The sequence below is a fragment of the Ictalurus punctatus genome, chromosome 17, assembly GCF_001660625.3.
Source record: "Ictalurus punctatus breed USDA103 chromosome 17, Coco_2.0, whole genome shotgun sequence".
In the NCBI taxonomy this organism is placed as follows: Eukaryota; Metazoa; Chordata; class Actinopteri; order Siluriformes; family Ictaluridae; genus Ictalurus; species Ictalurus punctatus.
Window position 1 is genome coordinate 300,083 of NC_030432.2, and position 22,448 is coordinate 322,530.

Genomic DNA, 22,448 nt, shown 5'->3' on the forward strand with positions numbered 1-22,448 from the left:
GTGTTTGTAATTGTTTGATATCCATGAGAGCAGAGTATTTTTATGAATTTTTTTTAACAAAAGATCAAAACATTCAACAATAAAGACAATTTTTCTCAGCTTTCACAGCTCATATTTACCAAGGGTGCCAATATTAACGGAGGGCGGTGTATATAGTATAAAACACTTCTCTTTAATACACTCTTCTCTAACATTAGTATCCGATTCAAACGAAACAGGTAGCAGGCATAATAACTGTACACGTCATCATCATCTCTCGCACGCGCATGCGGTGAGGTGGGCGGTCCGCGTCTGTCACTCATCTTTTTCATCTCAAGGCCTGTGTTTGTGTGTGTGCACTCGTGCGTGTGCGCGTGCACGGGAAGACCTAAACAGCGGCGGCGGATGGTTCTCCCACTCAGCGCTCCAGCACTAAACAGAGGAACGGCGATCTCCAGCCTCCGCTTTCGTACCGGAGCTGTTTGTCGTGTCTCGCGCGCGGTGTCGGGATAAACGCTGTTGATTGGTCCGCTGCGTTGTCAGCGCGAGAGCCAGCTCAGCGATTAAAATCTGAGCGTCCGCGTGTGTTTGTGAAGCTTGTTTGGATTTGCTGACCGACACTAATTGAACGTCACGAGACGCGCGCGCACTGGACACCGCTTGTTTCTAAACGCGACGCTTTATAGGCCAGCAAAACTAAACTTCCACACCTGCACGGCTCCAGTGTTTTCCCCGGGAACGCCGCAGATTTTCCGACTGAAAAAAAAATCAGAAAAAGAAATCCCGAGCGAGGTTTTTAAGCGTATATTAACCTACCCTTAACCCGTCTAACCCACCTACCTAACCTACCCTTAACCTGTCTAACCCACCTACCTAACCTACCCTTAACCTGTCTCACCCACCTACCTAACCTACCCTTAACCCGTCTAAAATACCATTAACCCATCTAACCCACCTGTCTAACCTACACCACCTGTCTAACCTTAACCTACACCACCTGTCTAACCTACACCTACACCATCTGTTTAACCTACACCACCTGTTTAACCTACACCACCTGTCTAACCTACACCTACACCACCTGTCTAACCTTCACCTACACCCCCAGTGTAACCTACACCACCTGTCTAACCTTCACCTACACCCCCAGTGTAACCTACACCACCTGTCTAACCTTCACCTACACCCCCAGTCTAACCTACACCACCTGTCTAACCTTCACCTACACCCCCAGTCTAACCTACACCACCTGTCTAACCTTCACCTACACCCCCAGTCTAACCTACACCACCTGTCTAACCTTCACCTACACCATCTGTCTAACGCCCCTGTCTAACCTACACCCCCTGTCTAACCTACCCGTCTGACGTACCCTTAACCCGTCTAACCCACCTACCTAACCTACCCTTAACCTGTCTAACCCACCTACCTAACCTACCCTTAACCCGTCTAAAATACCCTTAACCCATCTAACCCACCTGTCTAACCTACACCACCTGTCTAACCTTAACCTACACCACCTGTCTAACCTACACCTACACCATCTGTTTAACCTACACCACCTGTCTAACCTACACCACCTGTCTAACTTACACCTACACCACCTGTCTAACCTTCACCTACACCCCCAGTCTAACCTACACCACCTGTCTAACCTTCACCTACACCCCCAGTCTAACCTACACCACCTGTCTAACCTTCACCTACACCCCCAGTCTAACCTACACCACCTGTCTAACCTTCACCTACACCATCTGTCTAACGCCCCTGTCTAACCTACACCCCCTGTCTAACCTACCCGTCTGACGTACCCTTAACCCGTCTAACCTACCCTTAACCTGTCTAACCCACCTACCTAACCTACCCTTAACCTGTCTAACCCACCTACCTAACCTACCCTTAACCTGTCTAACCCACCTACCTAACCTACCCTTAACCCGTCTAAAATACCCTTAACCCATCTAACCCACCTGTCTAACCTACACCACCTGTCTAACCTTCACCTACACCATCTGTTTAACCTACACCACCTGTCTAACCTACACCTACACCATCTGTTTAACCTACACCACCTGTCTAACCTATACCACCTGTCTAACCTACACCTACACCACCTGTCTAACCTACACCACCTGTCTAACCTACACCATCTGTCTAACCTTCACCTACACCACCTGTCTAACCTACACCACCTGTCTAACCTACACCTACACCATCTGTCTAACCTACACCACTTGTCTAACCTACCCGTCTGACGTACCCTTAACCCGTCTAACCCACCTACCTAACCTACCCTTAACCCGTCTAACCCACCTGTCTAACCTACACCACCTTTCTGACTTAATCTTACCCCATCTAACCTACACTTACAGGTGCATCTCAAAAAAGTCAAATTTTTCCTGGTAATTTAATTGAAAACGTGGAACTTTGATATATTCTAGATTCATTACACATAAAGTGAATTATTTCAAGCCTTTTTTTTGTTTTAATCTCGATTATTACGGCTTACAGCTCACGGAAATCACAAATCCAGTATCTCAATTTTTATATTTTTATAATATTAATAAATTTATAATACAGAAATGTCGACCTTCTGTAAAGTATGTTAATTTATGCGCTCGATACTCGGTCAGGGCTCCTTTTGCACGAATTAGTGCATCAGTGCGGTGTGGCATAGAGCCAATCAGCCTGTGGCACTGCGTAGGGATGTCATGATACCAAAAATCTAGTAGTCAGTACCGATACCACCAAAAGTACACAATACTCGATACCACGGTGTGGTTTAAAATAAATAAATAATTGTAAAAAATTAAATAAAAGCTCTCCTGGAGGACATCCTCCTCTGGCTGATGCTGGGAGGGACGGAGAAGGGGAGAGAGAGAGAGAGAGAGAGAGAGAGAGAGAGAGAGAGAGAGAGAGAGAGAGAGATTGATAGATTGATGGATCAATTTTAGTTATCAAACACTGTCTGACAATGACTAATAAAACAGTGGAGGCTAAGGTGTACTCCTAAACACAGACACACACCCCTTATACTCTGAATGCAAGCATTATTTTAAATTCACTGATATGGTTGCAGGCCAAAAAGATTTATTAAAAGCCTGAACATGCGAATAATTATTAGTGACATTAGGCTACATTTAGCTGACAGGACATGGGCTGAATGGCGATGCATGGTGGACCATTAGGAGGTAGTTTATAACATTGCAATGTGTTAGCGTCATTAACAAATAAATGGCTATCGGCAACATTACATGGAGCGTAACGTTAGCTGGTTTCAAGGCTACAATACAGTTGCCTCAGACAAATATAATATAGGACCGTCTTTCAGGTGATTCGCCAAATTCCAGGTGTTTCCTTGCTTTGTTTGAAATGAACGATAACATCAGTTACACACCAGCTTCACAGCATCAATTATGTTTGTTGTCATCCGCCTCGAATGTGAAGTATTTCCATATTTGACTCCTACCACATTTCCTCTCAACGAGTGGGGACGGAGCTAAACTCGTCGCCATCTTCAATAATTTTTCCCGTGTGCTTGTAGGCGTTCTTCTTCTTCACCACTTGTGGACTGACAAACACTTATGCGTATATATCTGGTGTGACCCCCTTGTGCAGTAATAACTGCAGATAAACGTTTGGGGTGACTGTTGATCAGTCCTGCACATCGGCTCGGAGGAGTTTTATCCCGTTCCTCAGTACAGAACAGCTTCAGCTCTAGGATGTTGGTGGGTTTCCTCACATGAACTGCTCGCTTCAGGTTCTTCCACAACATTTCTACTGGATTAAGGTCAGGACTTTAACTTGGCCATTCCAGAACATTAACTTTATTCTTTAACCGTTCTTTGGTAGAACGACTCGTGTGTTTAGGATCGATGTCTTGCTGCATGACCCGCTTTCTCTTCAGATTCAGTTCATGGACAGATGTTCTGATATTTTCTTTTCGAGATCACTGGTATAATTCAGAATTCATTGTTCCATGAATGATGTCTAGTCATCCTGTCCCAGATGCAGCAAAACCGGACCCAACCATAATACCATGACACTACCACCAGCATGTTTCACAGATGAGATAAGGTTCTTATGCTGGAATGCAGTCTTTTCATTTCTCCAAACATAACACTTCTCATTTAAACCAAAAATTATATTTTGGTCTCCTCCATCCACAAAACATTTTCCTAATAGCCTTCTGGCTTCTCCACGTGATCTTTAGCAAACTGCAGAGGGGCAGCACTGTTCTTTTTGGAGAGCAGTGGCTTTCTCCTTGTGACCCTGCCATGCACACCATTGCTGTTCAGTGTTCTCCTGATGGTGGACTCATGAACATTAACATTAGCCAATGTGAGAGAGACCTTTTTGTTTAGAAGTTCCCCTGGGTTCCTTTGTGACCTCATGGACTATTACACGTCTCGCTCTTGGAGTGATCTGTGTTGGTCTCCACTCCTGGAGAGGGGAACACTGGTCTTACATTTCCTCCATGTGTACACAATCTGTCTGACTGTGGATTGGTGGAGTCCAAACTCTTTAGAGATGGTTCTGTGACCTTTTCCAGCCTCATGAGCTTCAACAACTCTTTATCTGAGGTCCTCAGAAATCTCCTTTGTTCGTGCCGTGATCCACTTCCACAAGCACGTGTAGTGAAGATCAGACTCTGATAGATCCCTGTTCTTTAAATAAAACAGGACGCTCACTCACTCACACCTGATCATCATCCCACTGATTACAAACACCTGACTCTAATCTCACCTTCAGATTAACTGCTAATCCTAGACGTTCACATACTTTTACCTCTCACAGATCTGTAACACTGGATCATTTTCCTCAATAAATACATGACCAAGTATAATATTTTTGTCTCATTTGTTTAACTGGGATCTCTCTATCTACTTTTAGTACTTGTGTGGAAATTCTAAAGGGTTTACAAGCTTACAAACTTCACTCTGTGTGTGTGTGTGTGTGTGTGTGTGTGTGTGTGTGTGTTTGTCATTTATATATATATATATATATATATATATATATATATATATATATATATATATATATATATATATATATATATATATAAGGCTGTTTGAGTGAATTTTAGACTGAACTGAACAATATTTTCTGGTTCAATCTCTCAGGTTGCACAGACGACATTGTCACCAGTGATCACTCACCTGTGTTTGCGACGTTTGAGGTGGGCATGACCTCACAATTTGTCTCAAAAAAAGGTGAGACCAAAATGAAATAAAACCCATACTTCCTGTATTACCTGTTGGTACACAGGTTTGCCTCCTGCTTGGTTGGAATAAAAACCGGCACTCACACCGGCCCTTTCCGGATAAGATTGGACACTCCTGCTTTCCGCGTTCTGCCATCCCAAAGCCTGCGTTCATGTTGTCCACTAGGGGGCATTGCTATTTATTTACTGCTGGTTAAATCTGGAGGCGTACCACTGTGCCTCTGCCTCAGTGCTGCCTCACCACCTCTGCCTCACTGTTTTACTTCTCATTTACACTAAATTAAATTCACTGTACAGAATAACTGCATTATATCAGTAACGTTATCCATATTAACACCACATCATCCTCTAACTACATTTGCATATCAAACTGAGGTGATATGCAAATAGCCCCACCCCCAAATCATTTTTACACTGAAGGACTGACAGCCTGTTTTAAATGGAAAAAATATGACTTTAAAATGTGTAGGGAAATTTGACCTGAATAAACAAATTATATAATCAGAGTCAGCATCTAAGAGAAGTTGAAACACTTCACAACATCAGGAGGTTTTTTTTTTTTTTTAGAAATAAAAGGAAGTGAACAGTAACAGAAAGCTGAAAATTCTAGATCTGTTTCCACGAGCAGAAATTTGTGTGTTTATTATTATGTCATAAATGTTGATTATTTGATATAAATTTCTTGTTTATAGAACTGTTATATATGAGCAGTATCACACTGCCAGCTGTGTGGTTATAGTAAACATCATCACGGCTGTGGTTACATGCGGCTTGCGGGCTTGTGACTACAGCCGAATCACAGTCCTGTCCATATTCAGTATAACAGCGATACTGCTTACGTGAACATGTACGCTAACGTCCTGTCTGGTGTTTTATTTTGGTTGAATCCGGTTTTTGATTTACAGGGTTATGGTGTAGATGCAGATTTATTTCTGGTCCTCTAGTTGTTCATAATTCCATCTATGCGGAAATCCTCTCATTAAATCTTTAAATTCAGTTGAACACTTATTCATCATTTTCTTCACTGAGCGTTCGATTCTTTCATTGATGACATAAACTGTTCGCAGTGACATCACTGAGGAGGACCTAGAGGAGGCGGGCATCCTAGACCCCACCCACAAGATGATCCTATTGGCCAGTTTGAGACAGCAGCAGCAGCAGAAGTGAGCAGAACAACTGCAGCATCGCTAACATGGTCTTCATCCTCCATCTTCCTCCTCAGTCTATATCTTCCGCTCGACAGTGTTTAAAGAGAAGTCAACATGTCGGTCACACACAGTTTCACTACAGGCCTCGAACCTGCAGCTGAGGATCACCTTCCTGCTTCCTGCCAGAGGAGGAAGTGACATAATCAGAGTATGCCTGAGAGCTTCATCCACATTCCTTTTGTTTTCTCTTTTGGGTGATTGGCTTATTTAGTTTATTCGTTTAGTGTTAATGATTTTAATAAAGAAAAGGGAAAGAAAGAAGCCAAATTCAGTGAATAATTATTTAGTTTATAAACTTTATTCTGTGTGTGTGTGTGTGTGTGAGAAAGAGGACATTTATGTTTGTTTTATGTACGTTTTCTTTTGTATTGTGTATTAAAGTGTGTGTGTGAGTGTGTTCTGAGACATTTCTAGAGTTCCTCGGAATATGCTCGGCTTCTTTGTGGCTTGTCTGTCTCTTTTCTGGAACTTTCTAAAAGTTGAACACTAGCGTTAATGTGTGTGGGAGACGTGGTTTGTAAAGACCAACTCAGCTTAAATGCTAAATGTGTGGGAACAGCACAGTTAATGGGAAAAATATATTTATAACGCACACTATCTTATGATAATGAACTCCATGTGATCTGGAGTTACCGGAAGTAGCCACTAGGCGGCGCTGCAGATTGTTTTTAAGTGGTTAGTGTGTTTAATGATTCCGTCAGTGCAGTGGAGATGAAAATTGACCCTGGATCTGTAAAAATGGGATAAAATATGAGTGAGAAAAGTGATGAGTATTTGTTCAGGATTAAATTTAGGATAAAATCAGTTTAACATTAAATTAACTCTAACATATTTTATACACACACACACACACACACACACAACACACTCTGTTCACTGTGGAGTGAGCCTGAAAGTCTAATGTAGCCTACATTACCTTGTGTGTAAGTGTAAAAATGGTCACGTTTTAATTTTAAACACTTTCTCTTTGTGTTCAGTTTACGTTGCTGTTTGTAACTGTTTTATTAATGACTTTAAGTTAATATTTGTGAATTGGCGCTGAATGAAGTCATGTGAATAAAAACTAACGACTGATGTCACCGTGTCCTGTGATTGGTCGAAGAGGAGATGGGCGGGCTTCATAGGGATTTCTGGCTGTCGTCATATTTCTGTGGTAAATTTATGAATTTTTATTATATAAAGGTGCTTTAGGTTACTCATTTTAATTACAATTCTGAAAATTCAACTGAACATCATGGCGTGGATGAAATTTTTGCTGTGAAGTTTATTTATCCACTTCTGAGACCTTGTGTTCTTCACATCAGACTCTAGAACATGTTTTACAGTAGAAGAAAACGGGGATTTGTAAAGAGGTACTAAAGAGTACAGTTAAAGGTACTTAGAACCCTCTCTTAATGGGACAGTGGTCTGTTACAGGGTTCTTCGCAGTTCTCCCTGAGAGACAAGTTCTAGGTTTAACCATCTTTATAAAAGTAAAAAGATTATAATGGCGTTTACTCTGTAACACTGAGTTATATAATTATTGTCTAAAGTTGTGTTGTAGTTTTAATCAGAGTTTTAGAGTTAGTTCACGCTGTATTATCCGTTTCCAGTTCCTCGTCATAGTTCATGTTTCTCGTTTTGTTTATCGACCCTGTTTTCCGTGACCACGACCTTGATTCATGTTTAACCCTGTGTATGCCTGTTTGTCGATCGCCTGACCTTCGCCTGTTTTGGATTACGTTTATGAATCACATTTTGGATTTGTCTGCCTGTCTCTCTTTTAAAATAAACATCTGTTCATACTGCATTTGCATCCGTCCTGTCTCCGCTCCGTCACGATATGTGACAGAATCTTCCACCTAAACATGGATGCAGCAGGAGCAAAGAGAAAACGCAGAACCCAGAAGTCGACGCCAACCGTCCCCGCTATGGACCCAGTGCAATTCCCACAATGGACATTTATGCAGCTTCCTGATCCATTTGACGAATTTTTCGGTTCCCCTGAATATTTTCTGGTAGACTGTCAATTCTATTTCTCCAGCTTGTTAGACCCTAAGCCAGAGGAATGAATGCCTTTTATTGTCACTATACATATGTACAATGAAATTAAGAGCCACTCCTTTTTGTTCCGTGCAAACATGTACATTCAATAAACAAGAAGAATAAACAGATAAATAAACAGATAAATAAACAAGATAAATAAACAAGATATACAAGATATACAAGATATTGGGGTGGATGGGGGAGGTACTATGAAATGTACAGTTTTGAGACACTATATACATATGCTGTGAACTCAGTACATGTGTTTGTTTATCATGGTAATAGCTTTCGGGAAGAAACTATTCTTAAATCTACTAGTCCTTGTTTTGATGCACCTGTAATGTCTCCCTGAGGGCAACAGATTGAACAGATCAAAGCCAGGGTGAGAGCTGTCCTTAATGATGGTTTTTCCTCTGCTGAGGCAACGGGAAGTGTAAATATCCATCAGGGAGGGGAGAGGGCAGCCAATGATCTTCTGTGCTGCTCTTACTACCCTCTGAAGCCTCTCCCTGTCTGCTGCGGTGCAGCTACCGTACCACACCGTGATACAGTATGTCAGCAGGCTCTCGACGGACGAGCGGTAGAAGATCAGCAGCAGATTGGAGTCCAGATTGTACTTCATGAGAACCCTCAGGAAGTGTAGCCGCGTTTGAGCCTTCTTGATAACCGCTGTGATGTTGTCTGTCCAGGAGATGTTTGCAGAGATAAGGATGCCAAGAAACCGGACGGTGTGGACCTTCTCCACACACTCACCATTAATGAAGAGGGGGGCCAGCTCAGTGTTGTGTTTTCTGAAGTCTACAATAAGTTCCTTGGTTTTCTTGGTGTTTAGAGTCAGATTGTTCTTTGAACACCAGGCTGCCAAGTTTAGGACTTCCTCTCTGTAGGCTGCCTCCTCTCCTTTTGAGATGAGTCCGACCACTGTGGTGTCGTCAGCAAACTTGATGATAAGATTATTGTTGTAGACTGGTCTACAGTCGTATGTGTAGAGACAGTACAGGAGGGGGCTCAACACACAGCCCTGTGGAGAACCTGTGCTCAACGTGCGAGTGGAGGAGAGGTGGGGTCCGAGTCTCACTGTCTGGGACCGGTTGGTGAGAAAGTCCTTTTCCCAGGCACACGTGAGGCGGCGGAGGCCAAGGGTGACCAATTTGGTGACGAGAATGTCCGGAATTATTGTATTAAAAGCCAAACTGTAATCCACAAAAAGCATCCAGACGTAGCTCTGTTGCTGCTCTAGATGTCTCAACACGTAGTGGACAGCTACGGCGATAGCATCCTCTGTGGATCTGTTTGCACGATAAGCAAATTGAAAAGGATCAAAATCTGAGGTAGTCCTTGATGTGCTGAAGAACCAATCTCTCAAAGCACTTCATGATAACTGGAGTGAGGGCCACAGGACGATAATCATTCAGGCTAGTGGTGGGCGACTTCTTTGGCACTGGGATGATTATGGCTGATTTTAGGCAGGCCGGGATGACTGCTTGGGCCAGGGAGAGATTGAAAATTCTGGTAAAGATGTGGGCAAGCTGGTGGGCACATGATCTGAGCATGTTACCAGGTACACCGTCTGGGCCAGCAGCCTTCCTGGGGTTCACTGCCAGAAACATCCGTCTAACATCGTGTTCCCTCACAGTAAGTAGAGTGGTGCAGGAACCAGAAGGGGATGGAGGCAGGGCTGGACTGGTACGGGGGCCAGATGAGGGTGGAGGTGGGGCTGGAGCAGATGAGTGCTGTTGTTGTGATGTTTCAAAGCGAGCAAAGAAACAATTTAGCTCTTCTGCCAGCATCGCATTCAGGTCTCCTGTTGTCGCCTCACGGCCTCTGTAGTTCGTGATGTTCCGTATGCCCCGTATGTACTCGAGGTCAGGGGAACAATGTTTATCTATCATTGTTCCGTTGTTACACCAATTCTCATGCACATACATACAGAGCCCCCCCTCTGCTCTTACCGGAGTCCTCAGTCCTGTCCCAGTGAAGCATAGTACGACCTGCTAGCTGCATGCTAGCATCGGGTATCCTCGGATGAAGCCAGGTTTCAGTAATAATCAAAACACAGCAGTCACGAACGTAGCGATTTCCAGCTAGTTGTAATTCCAAGTTGTCGATTTTATTCACTAGGGATCTGGCATTGGAGAGAAACAGGCTCGGTAAAGGTGGCTTGTGTGGTTGTTTTCTTAGCCTTAGCATAATACCGGACCTGCATCCCCGCTTTTGCTTCCTCTCCCTCCTCCATCTGTGCCGCCTTCTGGACCCGACAACAATCCACGGAGAGCCCGGCAATCTCGCTATGTCGTCTGGGATGTTGTGCGTGTGATGAAACATTCTCGAAATAGGTATGCGGTGTTGGTCCCCAATATCCATAAGGTTCTGACTTGTATAGCGGATGTTTGTGGAACCGATAATGCTCAAACAAGTAATAAAGAAATAATACAAAAACAACAAAAGAGAGCACTGGAAAGGAGAGCCGTGAGCCGCAGCAACTGTGTGCGCCGCCATCTTGGATTCCGCCAATCAATAAATGAAGCAATGGCTCCGATTCATGTGGTCCTGGTTCTTTGCCCGTCAGTGGGTGCAGCTCCAACTGGATAAGCACTGTAGGAACCTGGACAATGTAGAACAGTTTGTGGGGGAGTTCATGATGCGGTTCGGGAGTCCGGAGGCAAGGGTCGAGCTAGAACAACTTTTCGGGGGGGTATGTCTAACAGGCAAACCTGCCCTGCTGTTTACCCACTACTACAGGCAAATTCATGCAGAGCCCCAGCCGGAGGTTAACCTGGCGACCTCTGAGCTCGAACCTGAGACCCACGAGGTGGGCTCACCTGCCGAGCTCCAGCTAGAGGTCAACAGGGAGGCTCCAGCACCAGAGCTCAACCCTGAGGTCCAAGTCAAGTCTGAAGTCTTTGAAGTCCAAGTCAAGTTTCATGTCCCTGAGGTCCAAGTCCAAGTCAAGTCTCTAGTCTCTGAAGTCCAAGTCAAGTCTCAAGTCCCTGAGGTCCAAGTCAAGTCTCCAGTCTCTGAAGTCCAAGTCAAGTCTCAAGTTCCTGATGTCACGTCCAAGCCTGCTGATCCAGTTGACCAAGTTCTGCTAACATCTAAGCCTAACAACCAAGTTCTGCTCACGCCCAAGTCTACTGACATGGCCGACCACGTTCTGCTCAAACCCAAGTTTACTGATACGTCCAACCAAGTTCTGATCAAGCCCAAGTCTACTGATATGGCCGACCAAGTTCTGCTCACGCCTGAGTCTACTGATACCGCCGACCAAGTTCTGCTCACGCCTAAGTCTAACGACACGGCCGAACACGTTCTGCTCAAGCCCGAGTCTACCGACCCGGTCGCCAAAGTTCAGCCCATGCCCAAGTCTACCGACCCGGTCCCCCAGGTTCAGCCCACGCCCAAGTGTACCGACCCGGTCGCCCAAGTTCTGCCCACGCCCAAGACTACCGACACGACCACCCAAGTTCTGCCAAAGCCCGAGTCTGCTGACACGCACAGCCAAGTTCTGCTCACGGCCGAGTCTGCTGACAAGCACAGCCAAGTTCTGCTCACGCCCGAGTCTGCTGACACGCACAGCCAAGTTCTGTTCACGCCCGAGTCTGCTGACATGCACAGCCAAGTTCTGTTCACGCCCGAGCCTGCTGACACCCACAGCCAAGTTCTGCTCACGCCCAAGTCTACCGACACGGCCACCCAAGATCCACCCATGCCGAAGGTTCACCTGGTGACCTCGTAGCCTCAGCCTCCCTGTTCGGCTGAGGTCGTCGCTCAGCCTCCCTGTTCAGCTGAGGTCGTCGCTCAGCCTTCCTGCTCCATGGTGAACATCGTTCCCCCCTCATGCTTCGCGGAGAGCTTCGTTCCTCTCCCTGGCCTCACGGAGACCCACGCTCCTCTCCCTGGCCTCACGGAGACCCACGCTCCTCTCCCTGGCCTTACTGGGGATTTCGCTTCGCCTTCCTGCACTCCTGAGTACAGCGCTCTGTTTCCCTGTTCAGCCGAGGACGTCGCTCTGCTTCCCTTCTCCGCCGAGGACGTCGCTTAGCCTGCCTGCCCAGCTGTGGTCGTCGCTCCGCTTTCATGCTCCGCCGAGGACGTCACTCCGCTTTCCTGCTCCGCCGAGGATGTCCCTCCGCTTTTCTGCTCTGCCGAGGATGTCGTTCCGCCTTCATGCTCCGCCGAGGACTTCGCTCAGTCTGTCTGCCCAGCTGTGGTTGTCGCTCTGCCTACCTGTTCAGCCGGGGATGTCGCTCCGCTTTCATGCTCCGAGGAGGACGTCACCCTGCTTCCCTGCTCTGCTGAGTACAGCGCTCTGTTTCCCTGTTCAGCCGAGGACGTCGCTCTGCTTTCCTGCTCCGCCGAGGACGTCGCTCTGCCTTCATGCTCCGCCGAGGACTTCGCTCAGCCTGCCTGCCCTGCTGTGAATGTCGCTCTGCTTTCATGCTCTGCCGAGGACTTCGCTCAGCCTGTCTGCCCGGCTGTGGTCGTTACTCTGCCTCCCTGTTCAGCCAGGGACGTCGCTTCGCTTCCCTGCGCCGCCAAGAACACCATGTGGTTTCCTGGCTCTGCTTGGAACATTCAGCCCAGGGGGCCGGGGCCGCCAATGAAATGGGATGACTCATGGCACTCCGGGAGGAGTGCCTTTGGGGGGGGTTCTGACATGATTTCCCCTTGAAGCAGCATGCTCTAAGCGCGAATGCGCGAGTACCTGCTTTTCCATTGTTGACAGTAGTGACATCTGGACACGTGTGTTTTGTTTATGTTTCTGTCATGTCTCCTCCCTGTTCTGTCATTGGCTGGGATTTCACGTGTGTCTGTATTGCCCTCAGCTGCTAGCAGTTTAGACGCTGATCATGTCCACATATATACCGCGCGCCTCCCAGCACACAACGTGGAAGATTATCGTAGAGTTAGATTAGTTTGTTTAGTAGTCATAGTCACGGTCCATGTTTAGAATTAGTTCACGCTGGATTATCTGCTCCGGGTTCCTCGTCATAGTTCATGTTTCTCGTTTTGTTTATTGACCCTGTTTTCCGTGACCACGACCTTGATTCATGTTTAACCCTGTGTATGCCTGTTTGCCGATCGCCTGACCTTCGCCTGTTTTGGATTACGTTTATGGATCACGTTTTGGATTTGTCTGCCTGTCTCTCTTTTAAAATAAACATCTATTCATACTGCACTTGCATCCGTCCTATCTCCGCTCCGTCACGATACGTGACAAATATCTGCTTTAATTTATTCTGTAATGATCTCATTCTTTGTGTTTAAACCGCTGAACAACAAAACAATCAATGATTCATTTATTAATAAGAGTAGAATTACATAACATTACTCATAATATAAAGTGAATGTTAATATTATACTGTTTTAATATTTATGTTAATGTCAGTAAATTAATCCAACATGAATTGTTACAGTTTCAGTCAAAATGATTCAACCCCCATCGCAAATTTAAACACAAAGAATGAGATCATTATAGAATAAATTAAAGTTGATATTAGAATGATTGAAACTACAACACAACTTTACACATTAATTAAATAACTCAGTGTTACACAGTAAACAGCATTATAATTGTTTTACTTTTATAAAGATGGGTTAAACCTATAATATTAATATTAATATTTTTCCTGGTGTAATTAGTTGCACCAGGTGTGCTTGAGCTGGAACACATGAAATACCTGAACTGGCTAGAGGCGGAATGTACATGAAATTCCTGGACGGGGCAGAAAAAGGAAGCTATGAATGGCTGCAAGCAGATTTCTGAGAAGGCAGGATGTGAAAAACCCTTGAGTGACTGTAAAAGACCTGCAGCGAGACTTGGTGTTACAGACACTGAGGTTTCAGTGAGCACAGTAAACGCAGAAGGTTTCCATGCCAGAGCTCCAAGACGTTCACCACTACTGCCCCAAAAGCAGAAGAAAAGTCCCTCAAAATCATATTAATAAGAGACAGAAGTTTTGGGATTCTGTTCTGTGGAGCAATTCTGTGCAGCACGATGGATCAGCGGTACGTTTGGAGGAAGAAGAATGAAGAAAGAACACTCTGTCCACAGTCGAGCATGGTGGAGGCTCGGTGATGCTCTGCGGCTGCTTTACATCCTCCGGCACTGGAAACCTGCAGTGTGTGGAAGGTGAGATGGATTCATTGAAGTATCAGGAAATCCTAGGAGAAAACATCATGACGTCTGTGAGGAAGCTGAAGCTTGGGCGTCACTGGACCTTCCAACAGGACAATGAACCCAAGCGCACCTCAAATTCCACCAAGGCTTGGTTGCAGAAGTCCTGGAAGATTCTACAGGTCCATCACAGTCACCTGACCTGAAGCCCATAGAAAATCTCTGGTGGGATTTGAAGAAGGCGGTTGCAGCACGCAAACCCAAGAATATTACTGAACTGGACGCCATTGCTCATGAGGAACGGGAGAAGATTCCTCAGGAACGCTGCAGAAGATCTGCATCTCGTTTGCAGCAGGTCATAACAGCAGAAGGAGCTTTACTAAGTACTAAAGGTGCTCGCCATGAAGGGGTGAATAATTTTGAAACTGGAGAAGTCATTGTAAGTTGCATTTTCAGTTGAATTTGGGGAAACCGCTTGAAGCGTTCGTCGTGTTGAACTATTTCAACTGCTTTTGATTGATTTGTTCATCGCAAACAGCTGAAAGTTTGTACATTTTGACAATAAACCTGATTTGCAATGGGGTTCGAATCACATGATTGCAGCTGTATAAAAAGTAAGGCTGGGCTGTATAATACTGATACAGTGATGATGCATCACTGACCAGCTGGATAATTTATGGAAATGTAAATGATCACATTTACATTGTAAATGATCGACACACACCTGAAGCTGATTGATTACTGTTGTACCTTTTTATTTCATCTTTTAATATTTTCCACCTGTTTCTTGTTAAATAATTTATCTTGTAAAATGTTTAAATATAAAATACTTCGGCTGATCTGCTTGTGTTTGTGTGTGTGTGTGTGTGTGTGTGTGTGTACACTGTGAGTACACTGTACACTGAGAACGGAGACAGACTTCCACCACTGTACCGAGTCTATCCCTAACACCAGTGACGTCATAAGTAAACTGGTGTTCTGATGACTATGGGAAGTCTAAACTGGGCAACTCGGAAGAACCGCGCAGCGCGGGACCAAATACCTGCGTGACCCACTGGGAAGCGCGGCGCGAATCACGCAGCAGCGTGTCGTGCTGGTGTTAACGTGGGTTTCTGCGCATGTGCACTTCATTTTTGTCCCGTTATAACATGAAGGTGTTTTCTGATCATCAGAGAACCAAACATCAACTTGTGTAAATGATCACATTGCGCTCCCTGGAATTTCAGTAACAATAAAATGATAGGAATAAAGTAGATCAAGAGATGGATAAAGTTCTCGCAGTGTTTTGTGGAAAATGTGGAAGGACAGTTTGATCAAACCAAATAAACCACGGGACGTCTTCTGTTCATTATCATTATTATTATTACTATTATTATTATTATTATTATTACTGTTATTATTATTATTATTATTATTATTATTATTTTACTATTATTATTATTATTGTTATTATTATCATTATTATTACTGTTATTATTATTATTATTATTATTATTATTTTTACTATTATTATTATTACTGTTATTATTATTATTATTATTACTGTTATTATTATTATTATTATTATTATTATTACTGTTATCATTATTATTATTATTATTATTACTGTTATTATTATTATTATTACTGTTATTATTATTATTGTTGTTGTTTCTGTGTTTAAAAATTATTCTAATTAATCTATTTCAGAAAGACAACATTCGGGACTTTATAAAGTCACTAAGTCACTTCAGCTGAAGATTTTAAATAAATGTATGAAGTGAAATAATTCAATAGTAAAAGATTTTTAAAAACCATTTAGCTTTGTTTACAAAATTCCACTGTCTTCCTGTAAATTTGTTTTAAAACAAAAACAGATTTTCCTGTGAATCACACTACAGACACAAGATTCTTTAAATGTTCTTAAACAGTCACCTAAATGTGGATTGAATGTTTTTGTGAATAAAAGTTTCTATAAAGATAAAGAAGGTGTGTTGCAGGTTTAAATCTCACACAGAGACAGTGCTTTAAATGGAGTTTATTTTTGTCCACTTTTACAGTGCCTTCCATGAACGGAATAAACAGGTTGTGTCCCAAATCACACTTCAGCACTAAACAGTGTGGTTATTAGTACCACTTCGGAATGTTATTTAAACACACTAGTTAGTGAGGAAGTGTACGGTTTGGGACGCGGCCCTTCTTAGCGGCGGTGTGAATGAAGCAGCACCGGAATAAAAAACAGAAACTAACCAATATTTATATTAATATTTACAAAATATTTTCATGTTCTAGTATTTTAGGAGGCTTACTGAAAAAAGAAGTAATAGCATTTTCTTTAAAAAAATGAAAATGAAAAATAACTCCGTTTTTTCCCTTAATTTCAATAAATCAGTGTTAATCTGCTCAGTTTGAGGAATCACACTGGTGGAAAAGTGAAAAGCAGAATGAACCACTGCAGACTGGGACACAGCTTAGCTTCGTGTGCTAATGCCATAAGAAAAGTCCACGTTATTGTATCAGTGACGTCACAGAAATGATACCGATACCCATGATGCATTGCGCGCTTTGTTCCAGGATAAACGGCTCATTTGATGCAGTGTGAGATTTTCCTGAATTAAAGGCTGAATCTCAGAATGGACCCGAGGCACAATAACTGAATAACCAGCCATTCCAGGTTCTGTGTTAGACACACAGTGCACTACACCAGCTGTAGGATTCAGTCTTATTAAAATTCTCCATGTAGCCTACAAAAACTTACAGAGAAACCATTTGGGGTTCTTTAAAGAACCTTTTGATGAAGTGAAGAATAAATGTTGTACCATATTTCTGTTTGTGGAAGTGTTAACTGAGCGTTGTGAACGATAAAAAAAAAATAAAAATCATTCTCTTCATGGCATGAGTCTAAAGAACTTCTTGAGTGTAGCGAGGGAGTGGTGAGCGGTTTAGGACGTGCCCCAGTGAGGAACACTGTGCTGCTAATTGGATCGAACCTTCTTTATTTCCTCAAAAGCTTTTGTAACGTGAAAAGAAGTCGCTTTCTTTCTCCTGAATGTGTTCTGTAAACTGTCCTCCGAGACTCGCTCAAATAAAGGCCTTTTCCCAAATGTCTCCATACTGATCAAACTACAGATACAGACTTCTGTCCCCTATGCAGTAGTACACTTATGTAGGGAGCTACAGAAATATGTACTACAGCACTTAAAATGGACGATCGGCAGAATTGTAAATAGTTCTATTAAATTAGTTTCAGAATAATTCTTTACAGTCTGAGTAGTGTACTTTATGTCCAAAAGTGAGCAGTCAGTGTCGACTCAGTGTGTCTGTGAAGTTTTGTGAAGAAATACATTCAGATTTGAATCAATCAGTGAAAGTGTTGTTCATTTCTCAAGAAAATGTAAGAATGCTAACCACGCCCATAACCCCGCCCCAGCTCCACATTAACCACACCCTAACTCCACCCCTACCCTTAACTTCAATCTTTAGGATTTATAAAGATCTACTGAAGTGAATTGTGAATGTGTGAGACCGGCTGTGAGACAGACAGGTTGTGAGACAGGTTATTTCAGTTAGAATGGATGAATGTGTCTTCTTTTTAGGGACCCTCTTAAGTGCGCATATAAGGGAACACCTGCCCTGTGTGAACAGAGCCCTGTTCCCTAATCCCTAATCCCTAATCCCTACAGTGAAGGCGGACCAACTGTAGGCTTTTTTAAAGAGTTTTAAATCTCTCAAACTAGTGCACTAGTGCATGTAGTGAACATGTCGCGGTTTCACACACAGCCCGAGCTTGCTCTGTCCCAAACCGCACTGAATAAAGTCTGAATGATGTGTGATTTGTGACGCAGAAAGAAACTCACACAGAGTCCAAAATGATCATATAAATAATAACCGGGAGTCCAGCTCTAACGGAAATAAAATAAAATAAAAAGTCTAATAAAATTCAGCAGGAGGTGGTGGAGAGAGGAGAGTAAACTACGCGCTAAGTTGTGTGTGTGTGTGTGTGTGTGTGTGTGTGTGTGTTTAAAACAGGTTGGTCTTGAGCGCGCCCGGTTTTCTGTGGAAGGATGAGAGCACACCGGCGAACGGTCCGGCGCTCGCGCTGTCTCCGGGCTGCCAGCTCTTCAGCAGGTCCGGAGCGGGAGCGGCAGCAGCAGAATTGACACCGGGCCACGCGGGAGATTTGAGCGCGTGGTGCATGGACGGCGAGCTCGAAGCGTTGCCAAAGCCGCCGGAAGACGGACTGGGGCTGAGGCTGCTCGCACCCGGACTGCCCGTGGTGTTGGCCGAGCTGGGTAAAGACGCCGTGCTGTCCGGTGTCGGGCTACATGTGGACTCTTTAGATTCGTCGTCCTCGGAGGATGCGCGCGCCTCGCCCGGTTTCTTGGATGTAACACTGGCGTTTCCGGTGTTTCCGCCGCCCTTTGCGTTGGCCGCGCGCTCCTGTTTGCGGAATTTTGCGCGTCGGTTCTGGAACCACACCTGCGCAAATACGCGTTAAAAAACACGTCGTTATTGATCTGTACCCTTTATACAATACAATTAGTTCTCAAATTCCACACTGAAAGAACCGGGATCGCTTTCTGGAGAATATTTCAGGTGTTTATTCATTGATGCATTTGACTCATCAGCGGAGCTGTTACAGTGCCTTCAGGAAAAATATTACAACATGATCTAAAGAACTTTAAACTCAGATCCATTCCCCGAAAATTCTCAGAACAGAACCATCCTGAACGTTATTCAGTGTTAATCCGGTTTATTATACACAGATGCAGAAGATTATACACACATCCAATAATAATAATAATAATAATAATAATAATAATAATAATAATAATAATTACCTGAACTCTGGCCTCGGTAAGGTCGATCTTGAGCGCGAGCTCTTCGCGGGTGTAGATGTCGGGGTAATGCGTTTCAGCGAACACGCGCTCGAGCTCCTTCAGCTGAGAGCTCGTGAAGGTGGTGCGGATCCGTCGCTGCTTCCGCTTCTCATTCAGACCGGTTGGGTCCGAGAAGAATTTATATGGAACTGTGAGGAGACAGAGAGCGCGCGGACATCGGTGTTATAATAATAATAATAATAATATTAATAATAATGATAATAGTATAAATAAATAAATAAATAAAAATAGGAGACGGGGTGCGCGAGGCGAGGTTTTCCGTGTGGAGTCGGTGGTCCGCTGGTTACGGTACTGGTACTGAGGGCACCGGGCACCAACAGCAGCACGTGTTCTTTTTTAAGCTTTATGAAATTAACTTCACTCCTTCCGGCGCGTGACGGTGACGGTGTGGTCGGTGATCAGGGTTTGACTTTCTCCAGTCACTCTCGGTTCTTTTCTCGCTCCAAATGCACATCCACAGTCTTCTGCGCGCTCTCGCTGTCTGTCTGTCTCTGTCTCGCGCTCTGCTCTGCTCCGCCAGGTGCAGCTCGCGCAGCGTTTATAATAAACTTGGCAGTCCGCGAGACAATAGCGAGGCGGTGGTCCCTCTTTACATGACAATATCTCGAGAGCTCGCGCCCTCCTCCTCCTCCCGCCCCTTCGCTCGCGCTTTAACCCTTTACCTGCGCACGGGGCAGATAATCCTTATTGCTGATTTCCCCCCGGTGTTAAAGTGCTCACTGACGAGCTCCAGAGTTTCACACGTTTCAGTTCGGAACGAGCGCTATGTGTTTCAAAGTCACGTGACGCATGCATTAATAATAATAATAATAATAATAATAATAATAATAATAATCAGCAGCAGCAGCATAATGCAGAAAACTCAGCTGTAGTGACAAACTACATTTCTGCTCACGCGCAGGTTAAAGCAGTTCACACTGAAACGAATATGTCAATGTAAAAATGCTAATTAATTATACCTAATTAAAATAATGAGTGTTTAATAATTAATGTTCGAACAGAAATTCTTATTCAGGATGTAACACCACACAATGATCTCGTTTTTTAAATATCTAAAATGATGTTATAATTTTCTTCTAATCTGCTGCTTCGTTCTTTAACGGGACTCTTACCGGGAGCCCGCGTGCTGTCTCGCGACTTTTTATGCGATTATTATTATTATTATTATTATTATTATTATTATTGGTGGTGGTGTTGTTGTTTTTTCATTGGGAAAAGTCTGTTTATTTTGTATCTGTTTGGAGTGTGTCAGTATTTAATAATAAAATTAACCGGATGTTCTCAGCACACGGTGTCGTGATGCACATTTGTAAAATTTTTGATTAGGTCGTTCATGATTTTTCTTACGACTTACGTCGTGTAAAATACAACAAATGATTAATCCCATCAGTAAATATAACTGTTTAACTAAGGCACTAGGGTTATTTCAGGGGTTCTTTGGAGCGATGAGGGTTCTAAAGGGTTCTGAAGCTCTGGTGAGAGAGTGTTTTAGGGAGAACATTAAGTGGTACCCCTAAAGGGCCTCCTGAAGATCCGTTATTTTTAGAGCGCGCTGCTCAGCTCCATTTCCTGAGCATCCACAGTGTTAAATAAACACAGTAGAACACCACCTCACTGCTGCAGTGCTGAATGAACTGCTCCAGGATTACAGGAACAGAGTTGGATGAACACGTGCAGTGTTTAACTCGTTTGACTTTTATCGTGTTTAAACCCGTGCACGTGCATAATGAACACACTACGGTTAATTTAACTCATCTCATAAACACTGATTTGTGTTGAAGACCCGATTGTTTAAGATGTCCCGTGTGCTTAGTCTCGTGCTCGGATCACTAGGCCATCTTCCTCCTCCTCTTCCTGTCTGTGAGCGCGCGCTCCTATTCAGCACCGTTTTTCTCTCGAGGCGCTTTCGTCACGCTGCATTTCGGTAATACGAGGCGTCTTTCTCCCGTCGCGCGCCATCCATCACCGGGCAAATTACGCGTGTTTCCGGCGCACGTTTTGTTTCCTGCCACCGCGGACAGCTCGCGCCCGTGTGCAGGATACACGATGACGCGGCGCGTACACACCGGCGGCGCGCGCACACCGAGAGCTGTTTCTATGAAATAAGACCTTTCACCGAGTGCTGCATCACATTTCTGCTCTTCCTGTCTCACTCAGAGAGATGCAGCTGCTTCAGAGATTAAACACTAAGCAAATAAACACTCAGGCTAATGTTCAGATTCAGAATGCTAATGGTGCTAATGATGACTGAAAGTCAAAATTCATCCATTACCATGAGGTTATGTAATAATTCATTACTTTCTTTTTATTCGTTAGCAACATTTTAATTATTATTTTTTATTATTCTGTACAACATCATTTCAAATAACAAAACACGCATTTTAATTCTTGATTTATAAATGGGAATATTGAAAGTTATTGATTTAAATAAACAAATAAAACAATCTTTTTAAATTATAATATATATACATATACATACAGCCTTATTCCAAAATGGATTAAATTCATTATTTTCCTCAAAATTCTACAAACAATACCCCATAATGACAGTGTGAAAGAAGTTTGTTTGAAATCTTTGCAAATTTATTAAAAATAAAAAACAAAAAAAGCACATGTACATAGGTATTCACAGCCTTTGCCATGACACTCAAAATTGAGCTCACGTGCATCCTGTTTCCACTGATCATCCTTGAGATGTTTCTACAACTCTAGTGGAGTCCACCTGTGGTAAATTCAGTTGATTGGACATGATTTGGAAAGGCGCACACCTGTCTATATAAGATCCCACAGTTAACAATGCATGTCAGAGCACAAACCAAGCCACGAAGTCCAAGGAATTTTGTGTAGAAAGATTTCAAACAAACTTCTTTCACGTTGTCATTATGGGGTATTGTTTGCAGAATTTTGAGGAAAATCTTGAATTTAATCCATTTTGGAATAAGGCTGTAACATAACAAAATGTGGAAAAAGTGAAGCGCTGTGAATACTTTCCGGATGCACTGTATGCTGTCCTC

At 43.6% G+C, this 22,448-nt stretch overlaps 2 protein-coding genes and 1 long non-coding RNA gene across 3 annotated transcripts; 2 read left to right on the forward strand and 1 right to left on the reverse strand.

The window, feature by feature from the left end:
* The first annotated feature begins 5,061 nt into the window (after positions 1-5,061).
* On the forward strand, positions 5,062-7,486 carry LOC128635300 (uncharacterized). The gene is made up of 2 exons (XR_008398249.1): positions 5,062-5,192; positions 6,271-7,486. It is a non-coding gene; the product is annotated as an uncharacterized LOC128635300 (long non-coding RNA).
* A 2,671-nt stretch (positions 7,487-10,157) lies between these two features.
* On the forward strand, positions 10,158-14,411 carry LOC128635308 (protein IWS1 homolog). Its single transcript, XM_053687503.1, has 2 exons — positions 10,158-12,196; positions 12,227-14,411. The coding sequence occupies exon 1, from the start codon at positions 10,958-10,960 to the stop codon at positions 12,170-12,172; it is 1,215 nt and encodes a 404-aa protein (XP_053543478.1). The 5' UTR covers positions 10,158-10,957; the 3' UTR covers positions 12,173-12,196; positions 12,227-14,411.
* A 3,321-nt stretch (positions 14,412-17,732) lies between these two features.
* On the reverse strand, positions 17,733-19,596 carry LOC128635310 (paired mesoderm homeobox protein 2A; the record flags this gene model as incomplete). Its single annotated transcript, XM_053687513.1, has 2 exons — positions 17,733-19,012; positions 19,375-19,596. Coding segments are annotated over 2 exons (681 nt in total), but the record flags the coding sequence as incomplete, so codon positions are not given.
* Between the last annotated feature and the right edge of the window lie 2,852 nt (positions 19,597-22,448).

What these genes read in the sequence shown, in the direction of transcription:
- LOC128635308 (XM_053687503.1), top strand. Translation starts at nt 10,958, where the DNA reads ATGAAGCAATGGCTCCGATTCATGTGGTCCTGGTTCTTTGCCCGTCAG.